At 37.4% G+C, this 24,153-nt stretch overlaps 1 protein-coding gene across 1 annotated transcript; it reads right to left on the bottom strand.

Annotated features, from left to right (window-relative positions):
- Positions 1-864: 864 nt before the first annotated feature.
- On the bottom strand, positions 865-23,623 carry LOC142350241 (uncharacterized). The gene is made up of 8 exons (XM_075402011.1): positions 23,298-23,623; positions 22,672-22,911; positions 15,162-15,445; positions 12,628-13,742; positions 3,377-3,514; positions 2,561-2,821; positions 1,926-2,254; positions 865-1,590 (listed from the first exon to the last, which is right to left on the bottom strand). Exons 1-8 carry the CDS (start codon positions 23,562-23,564, stop codon positions 1,387-1,389), a joined length of 2,838 nt encoding a protein of 945 aa, XP_075258126.1. The 5' UTR covers positions 23,565-23,623; the 3' UTR covers positions 865-1,386.
- Between the last annotated feature and the right edge of the window lie 530 nt (positions 23,624-24,153).

The raw sequence follows: 24,153 nt of genomic DNA, 5'->3' as shown, positions 1-24,153 counted from the left end.
CAGTCAACACCTTTTGCGACTACAATGTAATAATTCCGCATACATTATAGCGAGAACCTAGGATCAAAAAGCAGAAATTAAGCAGTAGCTAGCTGGGCCTTAGAGATGCTAGCATGGGGGGGGGTGAGCGGATGCGGGTCAAACATAAGGGGTAACTGAGGGGGTCAAATTCAGGACCACCCTTCACACCATGAAATTGTCTCCTCAAAACAGTTTCGGTGAACCGCATATTTAGAGTCTAGTAAGTGTAGGGCTATAAGAGAGCTGCTCAACCAATTAATTCCCTCCGGGCTTTATCTGTTCATCCCATTTTTGAGGAAGAAAAGTTTTAAAGGGTGAGGCAAAAAATCGCATAAAAAAGGCCACGGGACTAATAATTGCTACAAACTTGTTTGAGGGCAATTAAAAAAGCTAAGAAAATCGATGAGAAAATCCTGTAATAGATTAATATCGGCCAACACGTTCCATGACAAACTAAAGAACAAAAACCACCCAGAATGGCAAAACGCGAACATCAGTAAAACAGCATTACATTATTTATTTCAGAAAAAAACTAGCAGTCAAACATTCAAATTTCTCTTTCTCCTCTTATTGACCCAGACATTGGACTTCGTTAAAACTGTTTTCTTAGACAAAAACATTAAAATGATTTTACTCAAAACAAAGCTCACCAAAAATACAAGAAAGACGCTGTCACCGAAAACTCTCAGAAGGTTCGAACATTAAAAAAGACAATAAAAAACTGTTATAATGTGTCTAAAATGACAAAATACCAATAAATAGCTGAAAAGGTCATTTAAAAACCTTAAATTAGTAAAAATTGGTCCCAACCGAACAATTATTAGTTAAATTATGTGAAAAAACTTTGGGCTAAAAAAGTTAATTTCAAAACCTCCTTTCCAGAATTCGGCAATCAATTAAAACTTTTACCCGTCAAAAAGACCCGTAAAAGACTGATTTTTCAGACGTTGACAACAATGTTGTTGTTTCCGCAATAAAAACAGTTTCTGAATTTATATCTGAATAATATTAATCAGAAAGCAATTGTAACAGATCAAATCATAGTTCCACAATATCGACTCATCCACAGCACGATTTCAACAATCTTCAATGAATCATTTCCCGAAAACGCCCGTCTTCACATAGATGCAGCGGGTCACATCGTTTGCAATTTCAAAGCGAACATTTCATTTTTACAAATTAATCGTCATATAATGCTTTTAATCTTGCAAGATAATCATTTCCGCGAAGTTGGAAATGCGCGAAGTCATTTCCTCGAAGTTTATTTCTGTCAGATTGCAAGATAATCATCCTGTGTCAACTAGTGCTTAATTCCCTGGGAGTGGCCAAACATACAGGAAGGGGGCCAGGAGGGCCTCTTCCAAATCAGAAGGCAAGATTGACAGATGACTGCATGGAAAGATATCTGGGAAATAATTGACCAAGTGATCCAATATTTGACATAAATATGGTGTGAATTGAGTCTAGATACTGCTGGGGAATTCCTTTCATGAAAGACCTGCACGCATATGATTGCAGTGGCTGGTTGGAGACAGTAATTGTGAATAGAGAGGGTTCTGGACTGTTTTCCTGAAACATTGCTGTCAAATTTTGCAATCCAATCAAAGTATGTCGTCGTGTTTCTTATGACGTTTGTGTATGATCTGTTTATGTTGACCATTGCATAACAAATATGAATCGATAGCTGGTTTTTATTATATTAGCAAACAGGAACTATTAAATTGTTGACCACCGAGTTAGAGCTTTTCATAGTCTGTTCGATGTTCTGTTCAAATACCCATATCGATAAATGCTACCCCCCCCCTTACTCCTGCTTCCGGCAAAAGATCATCCATTTGCTAGGGAATGACAATTTAACTCTACTTTTGTTATAACATAAGCTGTGGTTAACATGAGTTGCATACCTGTATATAACGCCAACATATCGTCAGCAAACTGGCAACTTCAAAAGGAGATATATCCTCAACAGCATTCTGCAATATTGACAATTGCTTCGGAATAAACTGAGCCTCGTCCAAAACACTCATGACTTCCTTCGTGTAACGAATGTGCTTCTCGTGCTTCGCCGATTCTAAATCTCGACAAGACTCCCAAAATGTGATCAGAACGTGGACAATTGACGAAACCACAACTGTGACGTGGCACAGAACTGGGCGTACTTGGGCAAACAGATTGAGATAAGACCAGAGAATAGGGTTCCCGTCAAAAACGTTGAACATCTTGATGTTGCGATCTAAACAAACAGCACGTTCGTTAGACTAGTGATTATCTAAAAATAATGGGTTACTAAGGTTTTGTAGCAAATCCAATAGGCCCCAGAAAAAAACGTTTATAATCACTGTGAAAAAGAAACAGCCTAATGTACTTATTATACAAGTATGCTAAATTTTGGTGCCGTTCATTGTAAATTTTTCTAAAATATATCAATACACAGCTCGACAAGCATCATTCAAAAACTCCTGGCTGATGTCACTTAAACAAAGGCATGATAGTCTGCGAAGCAGGCCAAATCTTTACTAAATTTACCGTGTTACCTAACCTAAATTGGCTCTTTCGGCTGCAAGCTCACCCCATTGATTTGTTACCATGTACGCTGTTTGTCCACACACAAACCCTGCCATACTTTTGGCAAGCGACAAGACCGAATTCTCGTCAAGCAGAATATTGGCAGCAGTGGTCGCAGAATCGGTTCTTTTCTGAGTTTGCTCTTTGCAGGCTATAGTCGAAATCAGGTTGAAAATGAAGTCGATGTTATTGTCTATTTGCCAAGAGGGGTTTGTATTGTTATTTTCATCGAGAGCTGAAAATTATTCACTTTTTTGTTCAATTTGTACTAATTTTTTCAGAAACCTTCCCAGGTTTCAATTTTGTTTTACCATGCCGAAAATTGTTAAGGAAACTGAGCGCAACTGCATGTAACTTTTTCCAAAACTGTTCCCGGAATGATTTTCCTTTTCCCCTGTTAAATTATGTCCGTCTACAATTGATATTTCTACATCTTTATACTGTTACATCATTTTACTGACCAGTCCCACCTCTTATTAGGGTATACAAACCAATTATCAATAGAAAAAAGTTTGTTCATACATAGTAAGGAAAACAAACAAAACAATGTTTGTGCACGGGAGGAAAAATGGAGAGGTCCCTGTTCACTTGAATTCGTGTACACCCTTACTATGATGCTTAACCCTAATTCTTATCGTTACACCTAATTCTTATTGGTAGTGATAATTCGCAATCATTGCTACCTCTTCATCTGATCTAAAACAATTTCTTTCTGCGGGAAAACAATAATCAATTCTTATGAAGACGATGGGGAACATCTCTTATAAAAATTTTAGGAAATTTCTTGGACCTTGGTTGGTTGTTGACAACGTTTTCGAAAGCGGTAGTGGGGTCGATGAACATTTTCCGCGATTGATATGTCTGTTTTGCTGAAGCAAGCTGATATATGTTCTCGGTTTGCATTCACTTTTCGGTTCATTTGAGATACCTAAACATCACAGGAAATTATTATAACACAAATAAAGTTGTATGAAATGACAAAAAGAACTCGCACAAATTATACAGTAATTTTAGGAGACAAAAAATGAGACCACAGTAAAGAAAATATTATTTTTTCGTTTATTGCTGAGATGCCATAATTTCATTTAAAAGAAATTGCATAATTTGAGTTGTTTCTACTAGTTGCCCTTAAATAACCTCCAGGGACGAGACAGAGGCTCTGTTAACCTTACTCCCTTAAACTCAAGAAGGCAAAAGTCATTCTGAAAGTGAGGAAAGTCAATTAGAGAGTAAAAGTCACGTGTCACCAAGGCAAGCCGAATTGCGCAAATCCGAAGAAAACTAAATCAAATAAGAGTGAAAGAACAATGACGCCGAAACACACAATTTAGTAGGCCCACAAAACTAGCAGGCCCACAAAACCATAACAAGAAAATCATTTACACGAATAGAAGGTTTAAAAGAAATTAAGGTTTTTATTAGGAGCTTAATTATGATGGAAAAGCGCCTCTCAAAACGCATTTAAGCTAGGTTACATGATTAAGGACCCCTAAAACAAGTTACGATAGGAGCGCGGTTGACCATTGTGCACAATTGCTACTGATATTTACTATAAAAGCGGAAAAATAGACAATACGACTAAAACTAATCGCCCAAAACTTAGTTTCATAGCAATTCAGTGGATAATAGAAATAGAAAAATACTTCAAACTTCAGATTAGCAGTCCTCCATCTTACCAATTGCGCTAAAACCACTCAAAACCACCATTTCTCACAATCGATTTTATCTTATCAAGAAACATATTTAAGATTAAGAGCATTTGAGATCACACAAAAAAATCAAAGTAAAGCGTGAAAAACTTATTTCAAAGCTAAGAGTGTTCTAGAATAGTAGAATCTAAAAAACTAAAACTTTCAGAAAAACACACGTCTAAAAAAACTTCAAAATCATTTCGGAGCAATGAAAAACAGGGAGTATCCATGACAGTAATCCTCCCTCTGGGCGAGCATACTTTCAAGCCCTCAAACTCCTGGTAACTGCACCCGACTAACAGTCTTTTGTCTCAGGTTCGTTTCTCACCCATCTACTTTGAGCCTTTTAGGTCACCGACCTCTCTCGATACGTTCGCTTAACCATGCTTCCTAATGCGGCTCTTAAACATGCGCTTCGAGAGGTCCCTTAAACGCAAAAAATTTTCCCACTTTAGAGCTTACACGTTAAATAAATAGGATTAGCATTTTCATCCCCAAAACACACAAAGAAACATAAAACGACTCGCGTCGCAAGAATTGCTCTCGAACAACAGGCGGCATGGTGTCAAATAGAAATTTTCATGTCTACAAAAGGAAAGGTTCGCGACACGGGTTCGAACCTTCGACCCTCAGAATAGCAGTCCTGCGTCGTACCAACTGCGCTATAACCACTACAGACCATTGTTTCTCACAATCGCTTTTATCGTAACAATAAACATATTTCAGATTGAGAGCACTTGAGATCATGCAGAAATCAAAAAGTACAGTCTGAAAACTCAATTGAAAGCTAACATTGTTCTAGAATAGCGCAGAATCTGTAAAACTAAAACTTTGCAGAAAAACACACGTTTACAGTAATAATTCAAACTTCATTTGGGAGCAATTCAAAAACACGTAGTACCCCGGACAGTAAACTCCTCCTCTGAGCGAGAAATACTTTCAAGCCCTCATAGCCTGGTGGCAAGTGCACATGACTAAATCTGTTGTCTCAGGTTCGGTTCTCACCCATCTACAGTGAGCCTTTCAGGCCATTGACCTCTCTCGATATGTTCGCTCAACCATGCTGCTCAATGCGGCTCTTAAACATGCGCTTCGAGAGGCCCCTTAAACATGCAAAAATATTGTCCCCCTTTAGAGCTCGCACGTTTAATATATAGGATTGCATGAAAGCATGACAAAAAAGCAGATTTTTAAAAGAACATGACGCCATATGGTTGAAACAAAGTCTTGACGCAATAAATAAAGAGCAAGAGAAAGCCAATAACATCGGCTCCATTGCCGCAGATTAAAAACAATAGAAAAATTCAAAAGATGCCTCGCAACTTCTTGGAAATAAATGGTCTCACTCTTGAAACATAACCGACTACCGTCGAGCGACTTGCTCTCAAACGACCGATCGGCTTCAGTAGAAGCCAACTGGCGCTCAGGGATGCTAGCATTAAGAGGGTGGTGAGCGGAGTGCGCGGTGGGGGGGGGGGTGAGTGAGCTGATAATGGGGGCTAAGCGCTGGGGTGGGGGCGGGTGACAAGGGGTCAATCTTAAATTAAGATTCGTTTCACAGCATAAAAATGTCCCCTGAAAACTTTTGATGAATTGCATACTTAGAGACTAATAGGGCATAAGACACTAAGAGAGTAGCTCAGCAATTTCAGGCCTCCGGGCTTTGCCTGTTAACACTATTTCTGAGAACAAAAACTAAAAGGTTCAGACGAAAAACGGGTCCAGTGAAAAACCGCATAGCAAAAACACAGGACTAAAATAACTGCTTTGTTTGAGAGCCAATAAAAACCATTCATTTAATATTGAAACTTCCATATCGACAACAATCATTATGATTCACTATAAAGCTCATACTCGTCACTCATAACATCCAAAGCCTTAATAAACAAACAGCAAATACAGGTAAATTAAATAAATAAAATATTTTTCAAAAACATCCAGCAGATTGCCGGACAATATCCGCGAAACAGACTGTTTAAGGACCGCTCGGGGGGGTCTGATAGAAGGGTTTCAACTTTTAAGACTAAGAACCGCCCTTCACACCTCAAAATTGTCTCCTCGAAACGATTTCGGTGAATACAATACTTAGAGACTACTAAAGCGTGAGCCTCTAAGAGAACTGCTCAGCTAGTTAATGCCCTCCGAGCACTTCTTGCTTATCCCAAACAAAAAATTGCTCAAGCCAAAAATTGCATAAAAAGACCACAGGCTAATTAATTGCTACGAATTTCGTTTGAGAGCAATTCAAAACAAAATTAAGAGCATTTAGATTGCAGATACTTTTTGTATCAGCGTATTTAATTCCAAGTTGAAGGCACAAAATGTCAGAGAGCAAGAATATAAAACATAACCAACTAACGTGTGGCGAATTGCTCTCAAACGACAGGCGAGCGGTTGGCTTTGTCAGTAGCTAGCCACGGTTTAGTGAGGCTAGCTTTAGCTTAACTGAATGGGCGTGAGGTGAGCGCAGCGCGGGGGGCGGGTCAAACTCCAAGAACCGCTCATCATACCATAAGGATAATTCTCCGAAACAGTTCCTGCGAGTTGCATACTTTGAGACTAGTGAAAGGCTCTAAGAGAACTTAATGCCCGGTGGGCGCTACCTGTTTATCCCGTTTTAGAGGACGAAACGTCAAATGGGTCAGACAAAAAATCAAGTGAAAAAGGCTAATAGTACTAATATAATTGCTACAAACTTCGTTTAAGAGCAATTGAACATGATATCAAATAAAAAACATAGCCGGCAGATTGCCGGAATAGCTGCGAAAGAATAGACCTGCGTGCCAAATAATAGAGATAGAAACAGATACAGATCTAAATTGAAAAAAAAAAATCGACGCCGCTCAAAAAACTCGGCTAAAAACATTCAGCGATAAATTAATAAAGCTTGTTAAAATTCATTCCACAGAAGCCTCATATTAGGGACCTTTACTGCACATATGAGTTCCTTTGACCTTAAACAAATTCAAATTAAACTTAAGTTTTAAAGTGCAAAAGTCATTTTATTGAGTGAGGTAAGTCACTTATGATCAAAATCTAATCACGCAAATAACCTAAAAACTTTCGCTAAAGCGAGTGAGAAATGACGTCACGCGCGCAAATTCCGTTAGTGAGAGGAAGAAGTCATTCAGAAAATTTGACTTTTTCAGCTTTGCTGTGTGAACAAATGTAAAACGAAAAAAGAGCGTCAGACGACGAAACAAAAAAACATAGCCGGAAGAATCCCGGAAGCGACTCGAAGCGTAAAAACTTGACAAAAACCCTAATTGAAGCAGAAACCATTACCTTTTTAAATAAACCATAAACTCATTACCCCCCCCCCCCCCCCCCCCGGGTCTGATCTAAAAATTGGTGAAATTTAAACCACTGTCACCAAGAGAAACAAAATGCCGCAAAATATTTATTACTGAAAAGGTTTGGTAAGGATAAGTGCCAAAATAATTAGGATAGTCAAAACACTGATAGTCGCAAACAGCTGACAGGGCTATCAACTGCGCACAAACAATTCATGATTCTAATCTCAAAAAGATCGCTAAAACAAACGGCAGATAATAATAACTTTTTTAAAACTAAATTAAATTTTTCAAAAAATAATGCTCAAAGTTAAGAATCAGAAAACTACTAGTTATTTCTCATCACTGCAATTAAGACAAAAACAACGTATGCTTTTTTCTTATTGTATATATGCTAGACATGATTTCAAACTAATTCAAAAATTAAAATAATCATAGAAAAGCAACCGAGTAATATTTAAAGGCAAAAAAATGTTTAAGAACAATACCAAGGTCGGAAAAAAATACAATAAAAAGTAATAAGTAGCAAGTCTGGAAAAGGCTTTCTAGTAAACTCTTAGTACTGCATTATGTTGAATGAAATCAATTGCAACCCAAAGAAATGACGAAAATCTAAGAAAAAGCCGAAATCATTCAATTTGTTAATAACTGAAAAAATCAATAAAACCAGTATAAATGTAGGTACCAGGACAGAGCTAGAATGATACTCAGAATGTGAACAATATGGGCACAATGTAAGGAACACCCTAACAAAAACTAATTCCTGATTTTTGAAAGTTCAAATCAAAGTTTAAAAGTTTTGAAAGTTTAAAAATCAAATTTAAAAAAACAAGAAAAACTAACACCATTTCATTTTTCGGCATTCGAGACACAGAAAATACAACCATACATCCGAGACAAAAATCTATCCTCCTGAACAGATAAAAAAAGCAGAAATCAAACATACGAAACATTGAAATATTTTGCAAAAAAAAGGTCAAAAAATTTTTAGGAATGCATTTATAAAAAAAATTTAACTGTTTTTCAAAAATTTAACGCTAAAAAATTATTGACGTTTTTATCGAAACGAAATTAAAGCCCCTCATATTGCACAAAATGAATATTTCTAATAATTAAAACCAAAATACAGACAAAAAACTGAGAAAAATATGAAAAAAACTACCAAAATCGGATTAGCATATGTACAACTTTATAAAACAAAATTACATCGAGGAAAAAAGAAGCATCGAGTATATGAATTGTCAACAGGAAGTTGTCATATTGACTGATTTTTGACAAAAAAGACGGCTAAAAGATCCAAAAATGAAGAAAATAAGGGGAAAAAAGCCAAAAATTAATTAAAAAATTAAGAAATTTATGCCAATTTTGAACTTGAAACGCGTTTTCAGGCTCTGCAAAACACAGTGCTATTAATTTCCAAGGTTTACATTTCAATATAGCATCGAATAAAAAACATTTCTACAAAAAACCAAATTACAAGCAAAAAAATGGGCCACTTAGACGAAAAAACGGCTAAAAACGGTTATCTATATGTGCCATTCAGTCAAAAACTACTTTTCAAAGTCAAAAAGTCATTCACTAAACGCAGCGCATGATCAAAAAACTTCTCTCGCTCAGAAAAAATTAGTTCACACGGCAATTTTTCTCACTTTCGCTTTTAGGTCAAAACAGCGTCTGAACGAATAGTACTTCCGGTAAAAAAAAAAACCTTAAGAAAACCAATACTCCTCTTCGAGTCGTAAAAAACCAAGAGCACCGCAATATAGCTACGCTCAGCTTACAGCTTCGCAGCTATAAAAATTCTCGACCTTCAAGAGGCAAGCCGTAGCCGGAAAATGAGAAACCATTTTTTAATGAACTTAAATAGAACAAATAAATTGCAGGCTAGCAGAAATCTGGCCATGCCTTTGAGCGAAAGGTAAACGCGATAAAAAAGGGTACAATATTGAAAAAAAACTACAAAAAAATGCAAGCTTATGTCCCGAAAACAAAATTTTCTGTTAAAACCTGCCTACTTACTCTACATTTAAAAACTCCATTGTCCCATAAAAGTAAAAAAATTCAGCCTCGCCAGCAAATTAAAAACAGCAAGCTCTTGAGAGACCACCAAAGCTAGCTTTGGGCCCCTTTTAAACTTAATGGGCAATGGGCTTTACCTGTTTATGTCGTTTTGAGAACTCGAAGTGATGGTAAAATGTGAACACATCTCACAAAAAACACAACCAATAAGATCTAAATTTGTATGCTGAAAGCCACGATTAGACTAATAATAGCCTCGCTATCGCTGCACGGCTATTAAACTAATGACGTCCAAGTAAAACCATAAAACTATAATCGTCGGACGAACTGCTCCCGAACAACAGACGAATGGTTGGCTTTGTTTGGCTGAAGCTAGCTTCAGCATAGCAATGCTGGCCGGCCTCAGTGGACAAATAGAAAAAGTCCAAAATAACCCTTTCAACCAAGAATATCTACCTCCTCAAGCGTTCCTCGGTAGCGCACTAAAAAACCTCGAGACAGTCCAACTTAGTTGATTAGTTTGCAATTAAGTCTGAGGAATGCACTTTAATCGCGCACGCAATGGAAATAATTTTTACCGCGCATCTGACTAAGTTTTTCGGCCTATTTGAATGCCATCTTACATTACCAAAATCTCACCTTTCATTCAGTCTTTCGCAGATGTTGAAAAAAACCACCTGATTTTTTTCCTTAGATTCTCTGAATACGTTAGAACAAATTTGAGTCCACATCGGGCCTTGAGCCCAGCTATGGGGTGCAAGCTCTCTCGTGTCAGGTCACTAAGTCCTTGGTCGACAAAGATTTACGTTCTAACATCTTAGAGCTTAGTAGAGGTCTAAGACAGTTGCTCAGAGACGTAACGCCCTTAAAATCTGAACGTCCCTAAACAACATTCTAGAAAAACGCCAGCTAAAATTCCAGCTATAAATTTGAAACATTGCCGGCAGATTGCCGGAAAATAGCCGCGATAGACGGTTGAGCTTGTGGCCTTCCATGAATAGAAACAACTAAAGGAATAAGATAGACAGATCGACGACAAGTCCATTAATAGACCTCTACACTTTTTGGGTTATATTTGGACTGTCAATTTTATGAGACACATACGCTCTATAAGGCAAAAGCCCTAATGGAGCATTTCAAAAATTAATATTCGATATCAAAAAATCAAGACTAATAGTTAAGAAATAGGGCATATACGTTTGGCACTACTTAGATGCACACTATTAACTAGTAAGGGTTCATAAAATTTAAAGATCATTTAAAGATCATCATAAAATTTAAAGATAAGTGAGTTCAGAAGTAATTTTTTAGTGAGGTAAGTCACGCAATTGCCCTAAAAGCAAAAATGACGTCACTTACACAAATTTTAACTGCAAAGCAGTAGAAGTCACTGAAGTCATTGAAAAAAGGTGTCATTGAATAAAAAAACAGCATGACAAGTCCTGACGTACAATTCAAAGAATTTTCAAACTAAACAAACAAAACTAGACCTGGAACAGACTATGAGTGAATAGGGAAAACCATTTCTAAAAAAACAGAAAATCAATCTCAAAATGCCGCTAGGGAGAACAAAAACCACTAGCGAGAAATGTAAATTTTATTCTAACAAAAAAAACTAGGCCTTGAATGAGCTATAAATGGACTGGAAAACCATTTAGAAAATCCTATCAAAAATTGAAAAACAGTAAAAACCAAAGTGAAATTGCCGCATGTGAACAAAAAACCACTAGCTAGAAAGCAAATTTTTGTTAAAAAAAACAGAAAAACTGCAAAAAATGAAGAAAAATAGTTCAATTTTCGCAATTTTTTGTCATAATTCTTAACAAAATGATTCATATCCACAAAACTGTAACCAATTGTTATCTAAAATTTGCTCAAGTAGAAGGGGTTTCTTCAATACCCATTTGAGCCAGTATTACGAATTTCCCGAAACCTTCAAACCACTACCAAATCAGCCTGAAATTAAAACAAAATCATAACCAAACCTCTGAAACAAAAAATGAAAAAATGCTTTAAAATGCCGCGCGTGAACAAAAAAAATTCGCTCGCTTATAGAATTTTTTTTTCACACCTCAATTTCTCGCTCTCTAGAAAACAGCGATATGAACAAAAAACCACTCTCTTTTCGCTCCACTCTGCATTTTTTTCAGCAACCAAGTCACTCCAATTTTTTTTACGTGTTTCATTTCCCGCTTCAAAATGCACTCCAATAAAATTGATTAAAAAAGGACTTCTCCAATACTCCTCTTCGAGTCGTAAAAAGACAGCGCCCCAATACAATTCAAATTTTTTGAATTGTAAAAAAACCACGATGTCCCCAATAACAGCCGCTATCGCTTCGCGTCTAATAATAAAAGACATGTTTACAATGGGTCTAGGAAATAAACCCCCACTGACATAAATCGTCACGGAAATAAACCCCCATTTTAAATTTGAATTTTGGTCGTGATAATTTGTTCAGTTGAGATCGTCCCACGGGGCGCTAACGCATGCGTCGCGAGGCATGGCCAAGCCAGCTAAATGGAGACATGCAGCTTGCTTAAAAGTCAAGTGGGGGTATATTTCCGTGGGGGTTTCCTATCTAAAATTAAGTGGTTTTCTTTCCGTGGGTTTTTTTTCCGAACCGGTTTACAATAATTACTTCCGCTTTCGTTCGAGAGCAATTAAACAAATCATTAGCTACCTATTTGGCTCCAAAAATTATCAAAATGTGTGAGCAAATGGTACTTAAAAGACAGAGCACCAATAAAATCCAATTCCTTTGGATTGTATGATCTATTATGCCCCCCCCCTCCTCTTAGCTTAGTGGGCATATAACTTTTAGGCCCCCAGACGCACGTGCTATATTTTAGATAGTAACGAGCTAAATAACAATGCATAAAATGTAATGGGGGGGGGGGGGGCATAAAAACTCTGAGGGGAACAGAATAGATCCGGATTATAATAGAAGCACAAAAATAGCCGGCTGAGTTGATGATCAGGCTACCATTAAGCAAAAGTTATCACAATTAGTTAAGACGAAAAGGTGTAATACTCACCTCCAAAGATATGTCTGTGTGCCTTTGAAACCGTCAAATCAAACAAGCTGTTGATAAGTAAATTGCGAAGCCCTGCTAACAATTCTGCGGACAACTTGTCACACAAACATTGCAGATAATGCTTCAACATTTTTTCAGTAACCTCTCGTTTAGCCGTATCACCCATTCGACAGATATTAATAACCAAAGCAATGATATATGAATTCAGTTTATAAAGCGAAGTTAACTGATCAAATACATTCGTAGAATCAATTTCAACTAAGCTCAAAAATTGAAGCACGGTTCTACTGATCGCCAAGTTTGGGTATGCTATAAACTTCGCAATCGATTGATAATTCTCTGCAACTGCTTTTGAGAACTGTTTTTGATAATTTTCAGCTTCTTCAGTGTGTAAACAAAACAAGTAAACAAAGCTTTTGAAATAAATTAAAGCATTTTGGGACTCTTTAGGCAACAGTAAAGATAACTGCCGTACCATAATTGCTTGCACATTCGGTAATGATAATCGGACTTCTTTTATAATGGCTAATATTTCCAGAAATTTATTACTTCGATAGAACTTGTGAAGCATTAAATGAAGCAGCAATTTAGCTGCAAAGACATCACCTTCGGCTAAACAAAGCGCCCGTAAATAAAATCTCACAAAAAATGTTTGCTCGTGAATTAACATAAACCAATACATATCTGATAAAACTTCAAAATTTCTTACTATCTCGTTCATGAATAACTGCTCTTCTAGTGATAATTTATAGGAAAAGTATCTGGTCTGAGCCGCTCGTTGCAAATCTAACAACCAATAATGTAAGAAATTGTGAATCGATACGTGAAATCGTTTAGATAATCTTTTCGACACTGTTTTGCAGTGAATTTCAAGTAAGAATTGAAATATTTTCAGTGAGCTTTGCCCGTTTTTCATTAATAAAGAGACAGTTTGTTGGTTCAGAACATCAATGGAGCTTTGATCAACTTTTTCGAAGGCTTTGTCGAGAGTTTGCAAAGCTTTGTCAATTAAATCAACGTCAAGAATGTCCGCAATGTAATCTAAGCAAATTTCCAAGAGATCAGAGGATTTTTCGCAACAGAATAAAACGTAATTGACACACAGCAGCGAATACCTGAATAAAAAGAGAAAAAGAATAGAGATAAAAAAATTAAACATGCATTAACCTTGAGATACCATAATTAAAACTGAATCAGCTTTTTGTTTAAAACTAACAACTGAGTTTCAGTAAGTCCTTGACAAAACTCTACAATCTCAAGAAACAAAAAATTAATGCTGATCAGTAAACGCTAACCTAAAATGTACTAACGATGGGAAATTCTGATCGTTTTAAGTGGGAAGGGTTCACGCCATGCATTTATTTCTGAAACCGTTTTGGTGAACCGCATACTTAGAGACAAGTGCGGCATAAGGCTTTAAAAGAACTTAATGCCCCGTGCCTTACTTGTTACATAAACCTGCCTAACATAAACCGACTAACTTCAGAAAAAATGCTCTTGAATGACTGGCGGCGCAATTTAATTCAGGGACTGTGGCCTCGATAAATTTTTCTTGATAGGCGTTAAAACATCAGGTCCTCGAGTCCAACAATCGGTTTTGTTTGAACAACAACTTTTATTTGGGATTGAGAGCAATTGATATCACTCAAAAATCGAGAAGCGCGTGAAAAAGTCACATGATAATTCAAAGATTATTCTAGAAGAAAAGCGCAAAACGGTCAGGCAAAAAACTTGCATAAAAAGACACACACATTTACAACAATTGCTTTTCATTCGAGAGCAATTAAAAACTCAATTTTTGACGCAATATAACTGCATCTTGCAATCAAATTTCGGAGAAATTGTTTACACCATTTGAACGCCTTGGCTAGTGGTCTCGCCTACATATGAAAATCAGACAATAAAAAACGGTAACTGACCAGATACCTCAGTGTAAAGTTGATTAACTCCGTTCAAGTTTCATTGTTATAGGAAAGTTGTCTCAAAATGTTATATGTTTATACATTTGTTCAAATATGATTGAATTTGCATTTGCGTCAAACTCCATTTGAATGGAGTTCGTCAACTTTACATTGGGGTATCTGGTAAATTACCGTTGCGTTTTATCTGATTTTCATACGTAGGCAAGACCAATAGCCAAGGCGATCAATAGTCAACATTTTAACCGAAATTTGATTGCAAGGTGTGGATATAATACCTCAAAAAATGGATTTTTACTTCGTAAAACTCGGGCGCTAACGTACTTTTGACGCTCAGTATAATTGTTGCAAACTTAGTTTGAGATCAATTAAATATTTGGAAAAGAGGTCTTTCAATGATATCAAACGCCCTTTTTCTTTTGTAAACAGAGGTTTTGAAGTTTGCAACCCAATCAAAAATATACATACTTTAAGTTTGAAGTCAATAACGCCAAATAAAAGTTAACTGTCTTTTCTTATCAGTTATAAAAGTAAAGTTATTTCCTTGAAAAAGCACATGCTTAATTCGTAATTTGAAATATCTCCTTGTTAGGTCATCATCAAAAATTGGAATACCTTGTTTTCGAGGCCAGCAGTGCATTCTTCAACGGCATCATTGCTCTTTGCTGGACTTGGCGCCGATGAAACTTTGAAATATACGACATCGACTCCACAAAGTTCACTTTCAAACCTGTTGTCACAAATGTTCCCAGTTTGATGTTCACAGGTAAACCGAAGGAATCACATTGCTCATGGATCTGTTTTAGAGCTAGGTCTACTAAACTCGGAATTATTGAGTCTGGGTAACTCATTCCCAGGTGAGCCACAATCCATTCAGCGTTCGGAAGATTGTCCTTAACCTTGAGAAAAACGATATATGGAATAAAACATTTTTATATGATGGGCTGTTCGAATGATTATTTGTTCCCACTTAAAAACCGATAGAGCTTATGTCAACGAACAAATTATATACAGTTTTTATCAGGATTGATTAGTACAAACCTATTGAAAGCAAAATTCTTAGTTGTGCGATAATTCGATACAACTAAAAGAAAAAGCAGAGAGATACGATGATTGTAAATTCAAAGAGAGCCGTAGAAACGACTCCTTTTGACCCTTTAAAGCCCGACGCAAACACAGGACTATAAAATAACCAGATCACAGGCTCGTAGAAGACTTCTTTGTCCTTGATAGCCAAACAAAAAAAAACAAACTAAAAAACTGAAAAACAAACTAGTGTAAAAATTCACAGGCCCTTATGATTACAAATTTACAACAAACTGCAAAAAATCAACCTAAAGGCTGACAGAGGACTTCTCTAAACCTTGATACATAACCCTTTAAAAACAATTTTCAAAAATGAAAAAATTACGAGCTTAAGTAATAAATTGAAGGAACTGGTACAAATGAGCTGAAAACCACAAAATTCACCAAAATCTTGAAACTGAAAAACTCTTAATGTTAAAGAAATTCATAACTGCCTGTTCGCCTTAGCAATAATCTCAGAAACACTGCACTTATTACACTTAAAGTCAACTTAGAAACTACAATTCAAATTAATTCCATCCAATTCTAAAAGTTTATCGATTTAAAATCGAAGTCATCGCAAAAACAGCTGACAGACATTCTACAAAACATAACATGATAGGATGAAAAAGGAAGAGCTCAGCGACAAAACTTTGTACATGAGAACTTGACTAAAAATCATAAAAACAACAGTCCCTCCTAGAACTAAAGTCGATAATTAATGAACAATAAAAGTCCCGCAAAAAACAAATTAGTCCCCCAGTTTTTTTTCTAATTGAGCTAATTGCAATCAGAGTTGAGTCACCAAGTGCTGAAGTTTGCTAATTATAAAGAAACAAAGTTGCTAATTTCAGTATTGAGGCTGAAACTCATTTTGAGCTACAAGCGGCCAACATTTCGTAGATTACATAAAAAATCTGTGAAACAACATATAAATTAGAGAGAAGTGACAGTCTTTGCAGAAAAAGCTAGGCCCAAAGAGTACCGAATAAGTTCGCTACGATGTAAACGCAACCGTTATTGATCACCTTTCTAAAGTTTATTTAAACTAGCAGGTCCGTAAAAGCAATCTAAATTAAAATTGCATACGATCCTGAAATAATTGAAAAATTCTCGGAACAAAATATTAAGCAAAACTGCTAAATCTGTATATAAAGTTTACTGTTTTCTGTTCTGATGAGAAGGAAGCAGACGGCTAACGTCCAAAAGAATTCCCTAGAAAGGAAGTAGGCTGCTAAGTCCACCCTGCGCTGGCGGTAAGCTAAAAAAATTTTCAAGCAGTTTAGTCAATATCAGAAGCTCCTGAAAACAACTAATAACTTAACTTGGTGCGAATTTTTATCTCACTTTCACAAGTAAAAATGGTGCTTAAAAATCCATAGGACGGCACAATTTAGATCAAGCGAAAATCGAGAAATCAAAAGCAAACAAGTATATGGAAAACCCCAGATCCGTCAACTAAATCCTCGATTTTTGAATTGTTTTCCATCAAAACTTTCTTTGACCGCTACCTTCTTTTTGCATCCTTTGCTAATTTCGACATAATTTTTCGGTCACTGAATTTTCTTGCATCCTGATTTTTTTTGCGGTGCATGAACCTTTACTCATCTGGATTTTTCGATCATTGCATTTAGGTCAATTGACTTTTTAGGACAATTTTTCGGACATTGACCATGTAAGCGAGCAACTTTTTCCATCATTGACCTCTCGCAATCTGTCATCTTATCATGCTGCTCGAGAGCTCTTAAACATGCTCTTCCAGAGCTCTTAACCATGCTCTTTAGAGGCCTCTTAAACATGCATTTTCGCCTTCCGTTAAACATTGCGCCTTATAAACTGTGATGCATTTAACAAATAGGAAGGATTTTGCCGTTAAGCATACACAGAAAAGCACGACTTTCTCTCATTCTTTTTGAACTTCTCATTTTTTGCTATCACATCTTTCCTATCCTACTACAACCACAATAACAGAAAACTAAATTGACACTCAAAAGTCTTAATGACCTGTAAATGCCAAAGAAAAATAGCAAAATCAGCCGTTTTCTTTAATATAATAATAATAATAATAAAACAGAATTTAGGAAAAAGTCCAAGGGTTTTACATTAACCCCAGTTTGTTTCGTTCAGTTTATTAGATAACAAAATTCAGTTTTTTCACGTTCATGCAGTTGTTGCACCCACACATAATTCGCCAAGAGCACGTGTTGTTTTCATCGTAACGCAGTCTGAAGTAGACAAAATACAGATCGAGAAGTTTGGCTTTGTGGTTTTCATGAAATAGGATATCGTATTGGAAGAACTCATTAAAGGTGTTCGCAAGGTGGCAGGCTCTGTACCAATAATCGGATTCACATTTCCTGAGTTTTGGTTGTCGACATATGAAGTTACAAGTCGTTTGGTATCGAGTTGTACCTGGCTCGGTTATTGATACATGAAGTTTCCAGTTTAGATCAACTTTCCCCGTTAAAATTTTTGCAAATAACAAAACGACATGTAGCTCATGGTATAAGGATAGGGGAAGTAAATTGAGTTTTAAGAGTTGTTCTTTGTAAGGAATTTTGGCTCCAGTGATCCATTTTGCTGCTTTTTTCTGTACACTTTCAATTTGACTGAGTTCAACTTTGCCTGGTTTCCACACATTTGAGCCGTAACTGATAATTGGAACAACATAACTGACACACGAGTTTTTCCTGTTTGCGTAATTTGCCAAAGAAAGGTTTCTCTTGATAGAGTAAAGAGCGTTTAAAGCCTTTTGAGTACGAGATTGAGAATGAGTTGCCCATGTAAGAGTGTCGGCTACAACTACTCCTAGGTCTTTCATTACTGAAGTGCTTCCAAAACTGAAATTTGGCAAGCGGACTGTGCCGACGCCCTTCAACCACAAGCATTTAGTTTTTGATAAATTTATTTCCATGAGATTACTTTGGCACCATTTCCAGATCCTCCGAATGTCGATATTTATTGCCACTGGGTTGGTTCCAACTATCTTGAAATCATCAGCGTAACCAAAGGAGTCTGACATGGAGCAGTTAAGAAGGTCATTGATAAAAACCAAGAAAAGCAAGGGACCAAGAACTGATCCTTGTGGCACTCCGCTGATAACGCTCAGTACAGTCGAGATAGTTCCGTTGATTCGAACCGTTTGCTTCCTGTTTGTGAGGTAGCTAATCAACAACTTCAGACATGCTCCTCCGATTCCCAATGAAGAGAGTTTTTCTATCAGTCGTTCGTGGTTCACCTTGTCGAATGCCTTTTTGAAATCAATATAAAAAGCCATGAGGAAATCTCAGCTGGGCGAATCAATGTTGATGAAAAGGTGGTGTAAGAATTCAATTAGATTCGTTTCCGTTGACCTTTTTGGACGAAATCCATGCTGTGATTCTGATAAGAATGGCGAGACAAGGGGATATAACTTGTTAAAAATTAATTTCTCAAGCAGTTTCGAGACAGTCGACAGTAGGCTTATCGGTCTATAGTTTGTAACTTCCTGCTTGTTGCCATCTTTGAACATCGGTACAATTTCACTCGTTTTCCATTCATTTGGAAAGTGACATTTGTTTGCAATAAGGTTGAAGAGCATATAAAGAGATTTACACAGTGATTCTGACAAGTTTTTGAGGACTTCGTTTCCTATGCTGTCTGGCCCTTTTGCTTTGTGTACATCAAGATTTGACATCGCTTCTTTTATTTCGGCTTGGCTGAAGTGAATAATGTCTATTAGCGGTGTCGGATGTGCAACACGCTTTTCAGCGGTGTAAGTTTGTTCAGTGAACACCGATTGGAAATATTGATTGAACAATTCCGCCTTCTCTGCGTCAGTTCGAGCTATTTTGTCATCGAGGAAAACCTCTTGTGGAATATGGTTGGCTTTGGTCAGCGTTTTGAGGTATTTTTGGAGCTCCGAGAAGCTGCCTTTTTGGAAAAGCTGTGTTTCATAGCTATGTTGATCTTTTTGAAGGGAAGTCATTAGATTCGTTTCTACTTTTTCTATTTTTCCTTCGTTTTCGTTCGTAGGACGGGTTTCTTGTTTCTTTTGCAACGTTTTCAGCTTTTTGATAAGATTGGAAGACACAGGTGTTACCCAAGGTGCTAGCTCGCGACGATGCTTCGTTTTCCGTGGAACAAGGTCCTTCAGAACTTCATAGAGCCACTGGTACCACTTTTCGACCATTTGATCGGGATTGCTGAAACAGTATGGACTGAATGGGTGATCTTTTATGAACTCGTTAATTTCCTTCCAGTAAGCTTTCTTGAAAGCAAATAGCGAAAAATCTAGTTCCCTTTTTGGTAACGGCGTGTGTTTATGGTTGGGTGGAGCTTGGAGGCTGATTTTGACGGAGTATGGTTGATGGTCTGAGGTATGGAGAATTCTCATTTGGTTATCTACCGCCACGTTCAGAGCTGTTTGTGGTTTATTGCACAGAATGATATCCAGAGATCGACCATTTTCACTTTTGATTAACTGCTGGTAGTTGTGCTCGGTTAAATCATCTAGTACAAGTTGTTGATCAGGAGTGGCAGACGTCATTGAAAGCCAGTTTGTATGGTCAAAATTTATGTCACCGACTATGACACAGGCAGCGTTGAACTCAAGCTTTTTGTTCCTCAAGAATTTGATCAAGTTCGAAAACTGGACTGACTCCCATTTATATGTACTATCTTTGGGTGAGCTATAGATGCAGCATATGATAACAGGTTTCTGGATGGACAGTCGCACTATGACGCAGTCATTGAAATCACTTTCGATGGCACAATTCGGAATACAGTTTGAGATTGCTATCAAGACCCCACCATGCCTTGACTTGCCGTTGCTGCTTGGGCGGTCCTTTCGGTGAATTTCGTAGCACGGTAAAAACAAAGCCGCATCAGGTATATTTTCAGTGAGCCAGGTTTCCGTTAAGCATAAAACTTCGTATAGATTTTTTGTTTGTATTGAGTTTGCAGAGTGTGTCCTTCTCTGGTGTTCAAGTATACTTCTCACGTTGAAAACAAGGATATTCAGGTAGGCGGATAGTCAATCCTCACTTGCTGAGTGAGAGAGTTTGATTTCAGACCATGCGCTTCCGATCTTTTGGTAGAGAATGCCGTCGTTTATTCTAAGATTTTTGGATTCAATGCCTTCTTGGATCATCTCGCGTCTTCGTTTAAGTGCTTTGTTTTCCAGGTCCGCTTCCTCGCGAGTTAGTTGACGACTGAGAAATATTGGTGTGTCAAACGTTTTAAGTTCTCTCGCGGACAGTAAGATTTTTCTTCGCTGCCATGGATTTGGTATTTTGATCAGTATCGTTCTTGTTTTATTCTCATCGTACTTTCCAAGTCGGATTATATCATTGACTTCAGTGCTTACATTTAGATGAGTCAAGACTTTTTGCACCTCCATGTAGTCATAGTTTTGGCGGTTCATTGCGTTTTTATCTGCACATTCTTTAATTCCACGGATTCGAATTCCGTCCAGTTCCTCAGGCGGTTTCTTTGGTATGTTTGTACCGCTAGTTGTCACTGGGTTTTGTACTTCAGCCTCCTTTGCTTTGTGGGTCAGGAATGTTTTTATTTCACTGATAGTCTGCTTCATGGCAGTCATTTCCACTTCGATATTTTGCATTTGTTTCCTCTGGTCTTTGTTCTCATTAACATCTTGCATGATTGTTTCGTGGCATTTTTCTCCAACACATTTGTTGCATAATAGAAGAACATTTTTTCCAAGTGCGAGGATTCCCTTCAGTGCTACCTCACTAAGCTCCGTGCATTGCTCAGATAAATGCATTCGATTTCCACACATGGCGCAATCGAATGACTTTTCATTTTTTGGTATCTTCTCATTACAGGACGAACAACTGTCGGTAACCAATTTCTTTCTAGTGTAGTGCTTGTTCATTATGAAGGAGGAGAGGACAAGCGACACAGGGTACTTAGTGGAGGGGCTCGGAGCCAAGGACTCACAAACCTAACCTGCACTAAGCGTTGTCTTTTTTCTGTCTCTTTGCTTCGCGCTTCTCCACCTGGTTCCTTCTCTTCTGTCCTCGTGTTTTGAAGAGTCGTTCTATTCGGGGGTAGTGATGAATTATTGCCGATAGAGTGCGCAGTTCAAGATCTGGTGACTGATGCAATTTTCTGTACTTTTCGATTATATGGTCGTCGCTTTTCTCCGTTGGGCTAAGGATATGTTGGGTAATGTTGACAATAAAGCAAGGTAAGGATCGGAGTGAGTCAAAGATTTCAGGTGCCCCTTCGCGGTGGCAATAGACAATGCAAAACAAATTTGGTAGACCGCGAAGTTTCTCAAGTAGGCTGGTAACCTCGAGAGGGGTGACTTCTGGGTGTTTGGATATGGTATTATTAATGAGATCGTGCCAGATAATAAAATGTTCGTAGTGCAATGATTCAGAAATCAAGAAATTTGTAACGTCACTCTTTGACTTTGGATTAATGTTTAAGCCGGGGAAAGAGTGAACTAGCTCCTGAATTTCTTCTCGTAGGTACTCTTCTTCAATGGAATTTACAGAATGGTAAAGTGAGCTAGCGCCAAAAATTTTAAACATGAATTTGCAAGAAAATGAAATAATTCGAAAAAAGGGTAAATTGGAATGAGCTGTTGGTTTGAGTGGAGGAGGGTGAAGAGGATATCCACAGACTCCTACCACAGCAAGAATGTAGAAAAGATATGCAGGATAGATTGCAGTGATCACGATCAAAGAAACAAGGGGCCACCACGGTTGCCCCGATGGTTCATATAATCTGAAACTATTCAAGTACTATAAAGTTAGTACTTGAATAATTGAAATATAAAAAAAGCCTATGGCAAAAAGAATTGCTGAGACTAATTTAAAAAACTGCTACAAAGGCTTTTATGCTATTATTGATATGTCAAGTTTGCCCCTTGACGTTTATTACCTCCAGTAGCTAATACGATGTTGCTATACAGCACACAGCTGTTGATTTTAAGAAAAGTTTGCTTCTGCTTAAACTATACTTAAACTATGCTTAAACTTAACTATGCTCGAGGTGGAAAGCGAAGACCACTAAATGTAGGCAAACATATTATATCACAAATTCTTCTTACTAAGCCCATGACTTGATTAACTGCATCATCAAGTGCCAGGGAAGAGTTTTTCACCCCCGCCTGTGTTATGCACGCTTCCAATAGCACCATTGCTGCGTGACCTTGAACGCAATTGAGGTACCATGTCGAGATTGACTCTTCTATTGGTGCAGAAAAGTAGCCGGTTCCCGAAGCCCGCGACTGCACAGCCATGGATGTTAGAAGTTGAACACTCCATTTCAGAACAACACGAAGCCAAGTCTAAATATGAACCTTAACTACATTTTCATATAAGTATCTTGCAATATGATTCCCAGCATTTTTTGCGGTTAATAACATCAGTAAAGGCTGAAGAAAAACGAGTCCGCATCCTTCCTTGCCAAAGTAGAGCTTCATCTTCGTGTGCAGTTAAATGAGCAACAAATTCCCGGTATTCAATTTCCACCTCCACATTTTCGAAGGCATAGCACTTTTACGCCCCCCAAGCTATTCAACAGGCTATTTTCTAAATATTAACGCGCTAAAAACACTTAAATTTGGGGTGATAAACGGCCCGGTGGCAAAGAAACAAAAATGATCCAAGCCCTGATCTGTGTCTATTCTTCTCCATATAGTTAATTAAGGAACCGTCAGCTAGAATTCTTTACCTTCGGTGACTTTGTTATGAATCCTTTCAAACTTTCAACGGCCGCGGAACAGATTTCTTCGATTTCTGCTTTCTTGTTTGCATCACTGGAAGTCTGTGAAGACTTTGAGAAAAATCTGAACAATGCTTCTAAACATGTTTCGCGAGCTCCTGGAACTTTGATTAAAAGGTCCAGCGACAGTTTTCCCCACTCAATTGAGCTGTGGTCGGCATTCGGATCGTTAAGGACTTCCAAATCTTTCAGGTAGTCAACTTTCTTTTGAGACATTTTTCATTAAGCATAAAACTAAATCTGAAATTCACCCAAGAATTGAATCATGAATTTGAGGAATAGTAGCAGTAGTAGTTTAGGCTTTGAGGTCTTCCCAAGGGGTGATTCGAGACAACCTTGTTTTCGTGTCCACATCTAATCGATTTTCGTTATTAGGTTGCACAGCTCACATTTACATAAGATTCTCCACGTACATTTGTTGTTAAAGTCGTATTTTTTTGGAAGGAAATTCTAATAGACGTCACTGTTTTTTTGCTTGATAGTTGTCTTAAATTAGAAGGAACTTTGGAAAAGATTTTGTAAAGCAGTTTGGTTCTCAGCAGGAAGTTTTCGTCAGTCTTCCTTTTGTTATTTTCAATTGGTCTTTTCGAAGTCTTGATATTAGTAGTTTAATTTGACGTCAAATTTATTGTCCAGTGATGATAATAAAAGTAACAGATTTCGACATACAGGCTTAGGGGCAACAGTTCTAGTACTATTGGTATTTCCTTGTAGCAGTTGCTTCTACTTTGTATCCGTGAAATGGCTCTTTTGTAGCTTTTCGAAATTCTCTATCTGCAGTCTGTTTGGGAGCAATGCTTGACAA

The sequence above is a fragment of the Convolutriloba macropyga genome, chromosome 12 (genome assembly GCF_964194025.1).
Source record: "Convolutriloba macropyga chromosome 12, txConMacr16.3, whole genome shotgun sequence".
NCBI classification, from domain to species: Eukaryota; Metazoa; Xenacoelomorpha; order Acoela; family Convolutidae; genus Convolutriloba; species Convolutriloba macropyga.
This window is presented reverse-complemented; position numbering and strand designations above follow the sequence as displayed.

What these genes read in the sequence shown, in the direction of transcription:
- LOC142350241 (XM_075402011.1), bottom strand. Translation starts at nt 23,564, where the DNA reads ATGTCTCAAAAGAAAGTTGACTACCTGAAAGATTTGGAAGTCCTTAAC. An exon ending in ACACAGACATATCTTTGGAG is followed by an intron (nt 3,515 to 12,627) that starts GTGAGTATTACA and finishes TGTGATGTTTAG; the next exon opens with GTATCTCAAATGAACCGAAA. An exon ending in AGCCGAAAGAGCCAATTTAG is followed by an intron (nt 2,255 to 2,560) that starts GTTAGGTAACAC and finishes CTGTTTGTTTAG; the next exon opens with ATCGCAACATCAAGATGTTC.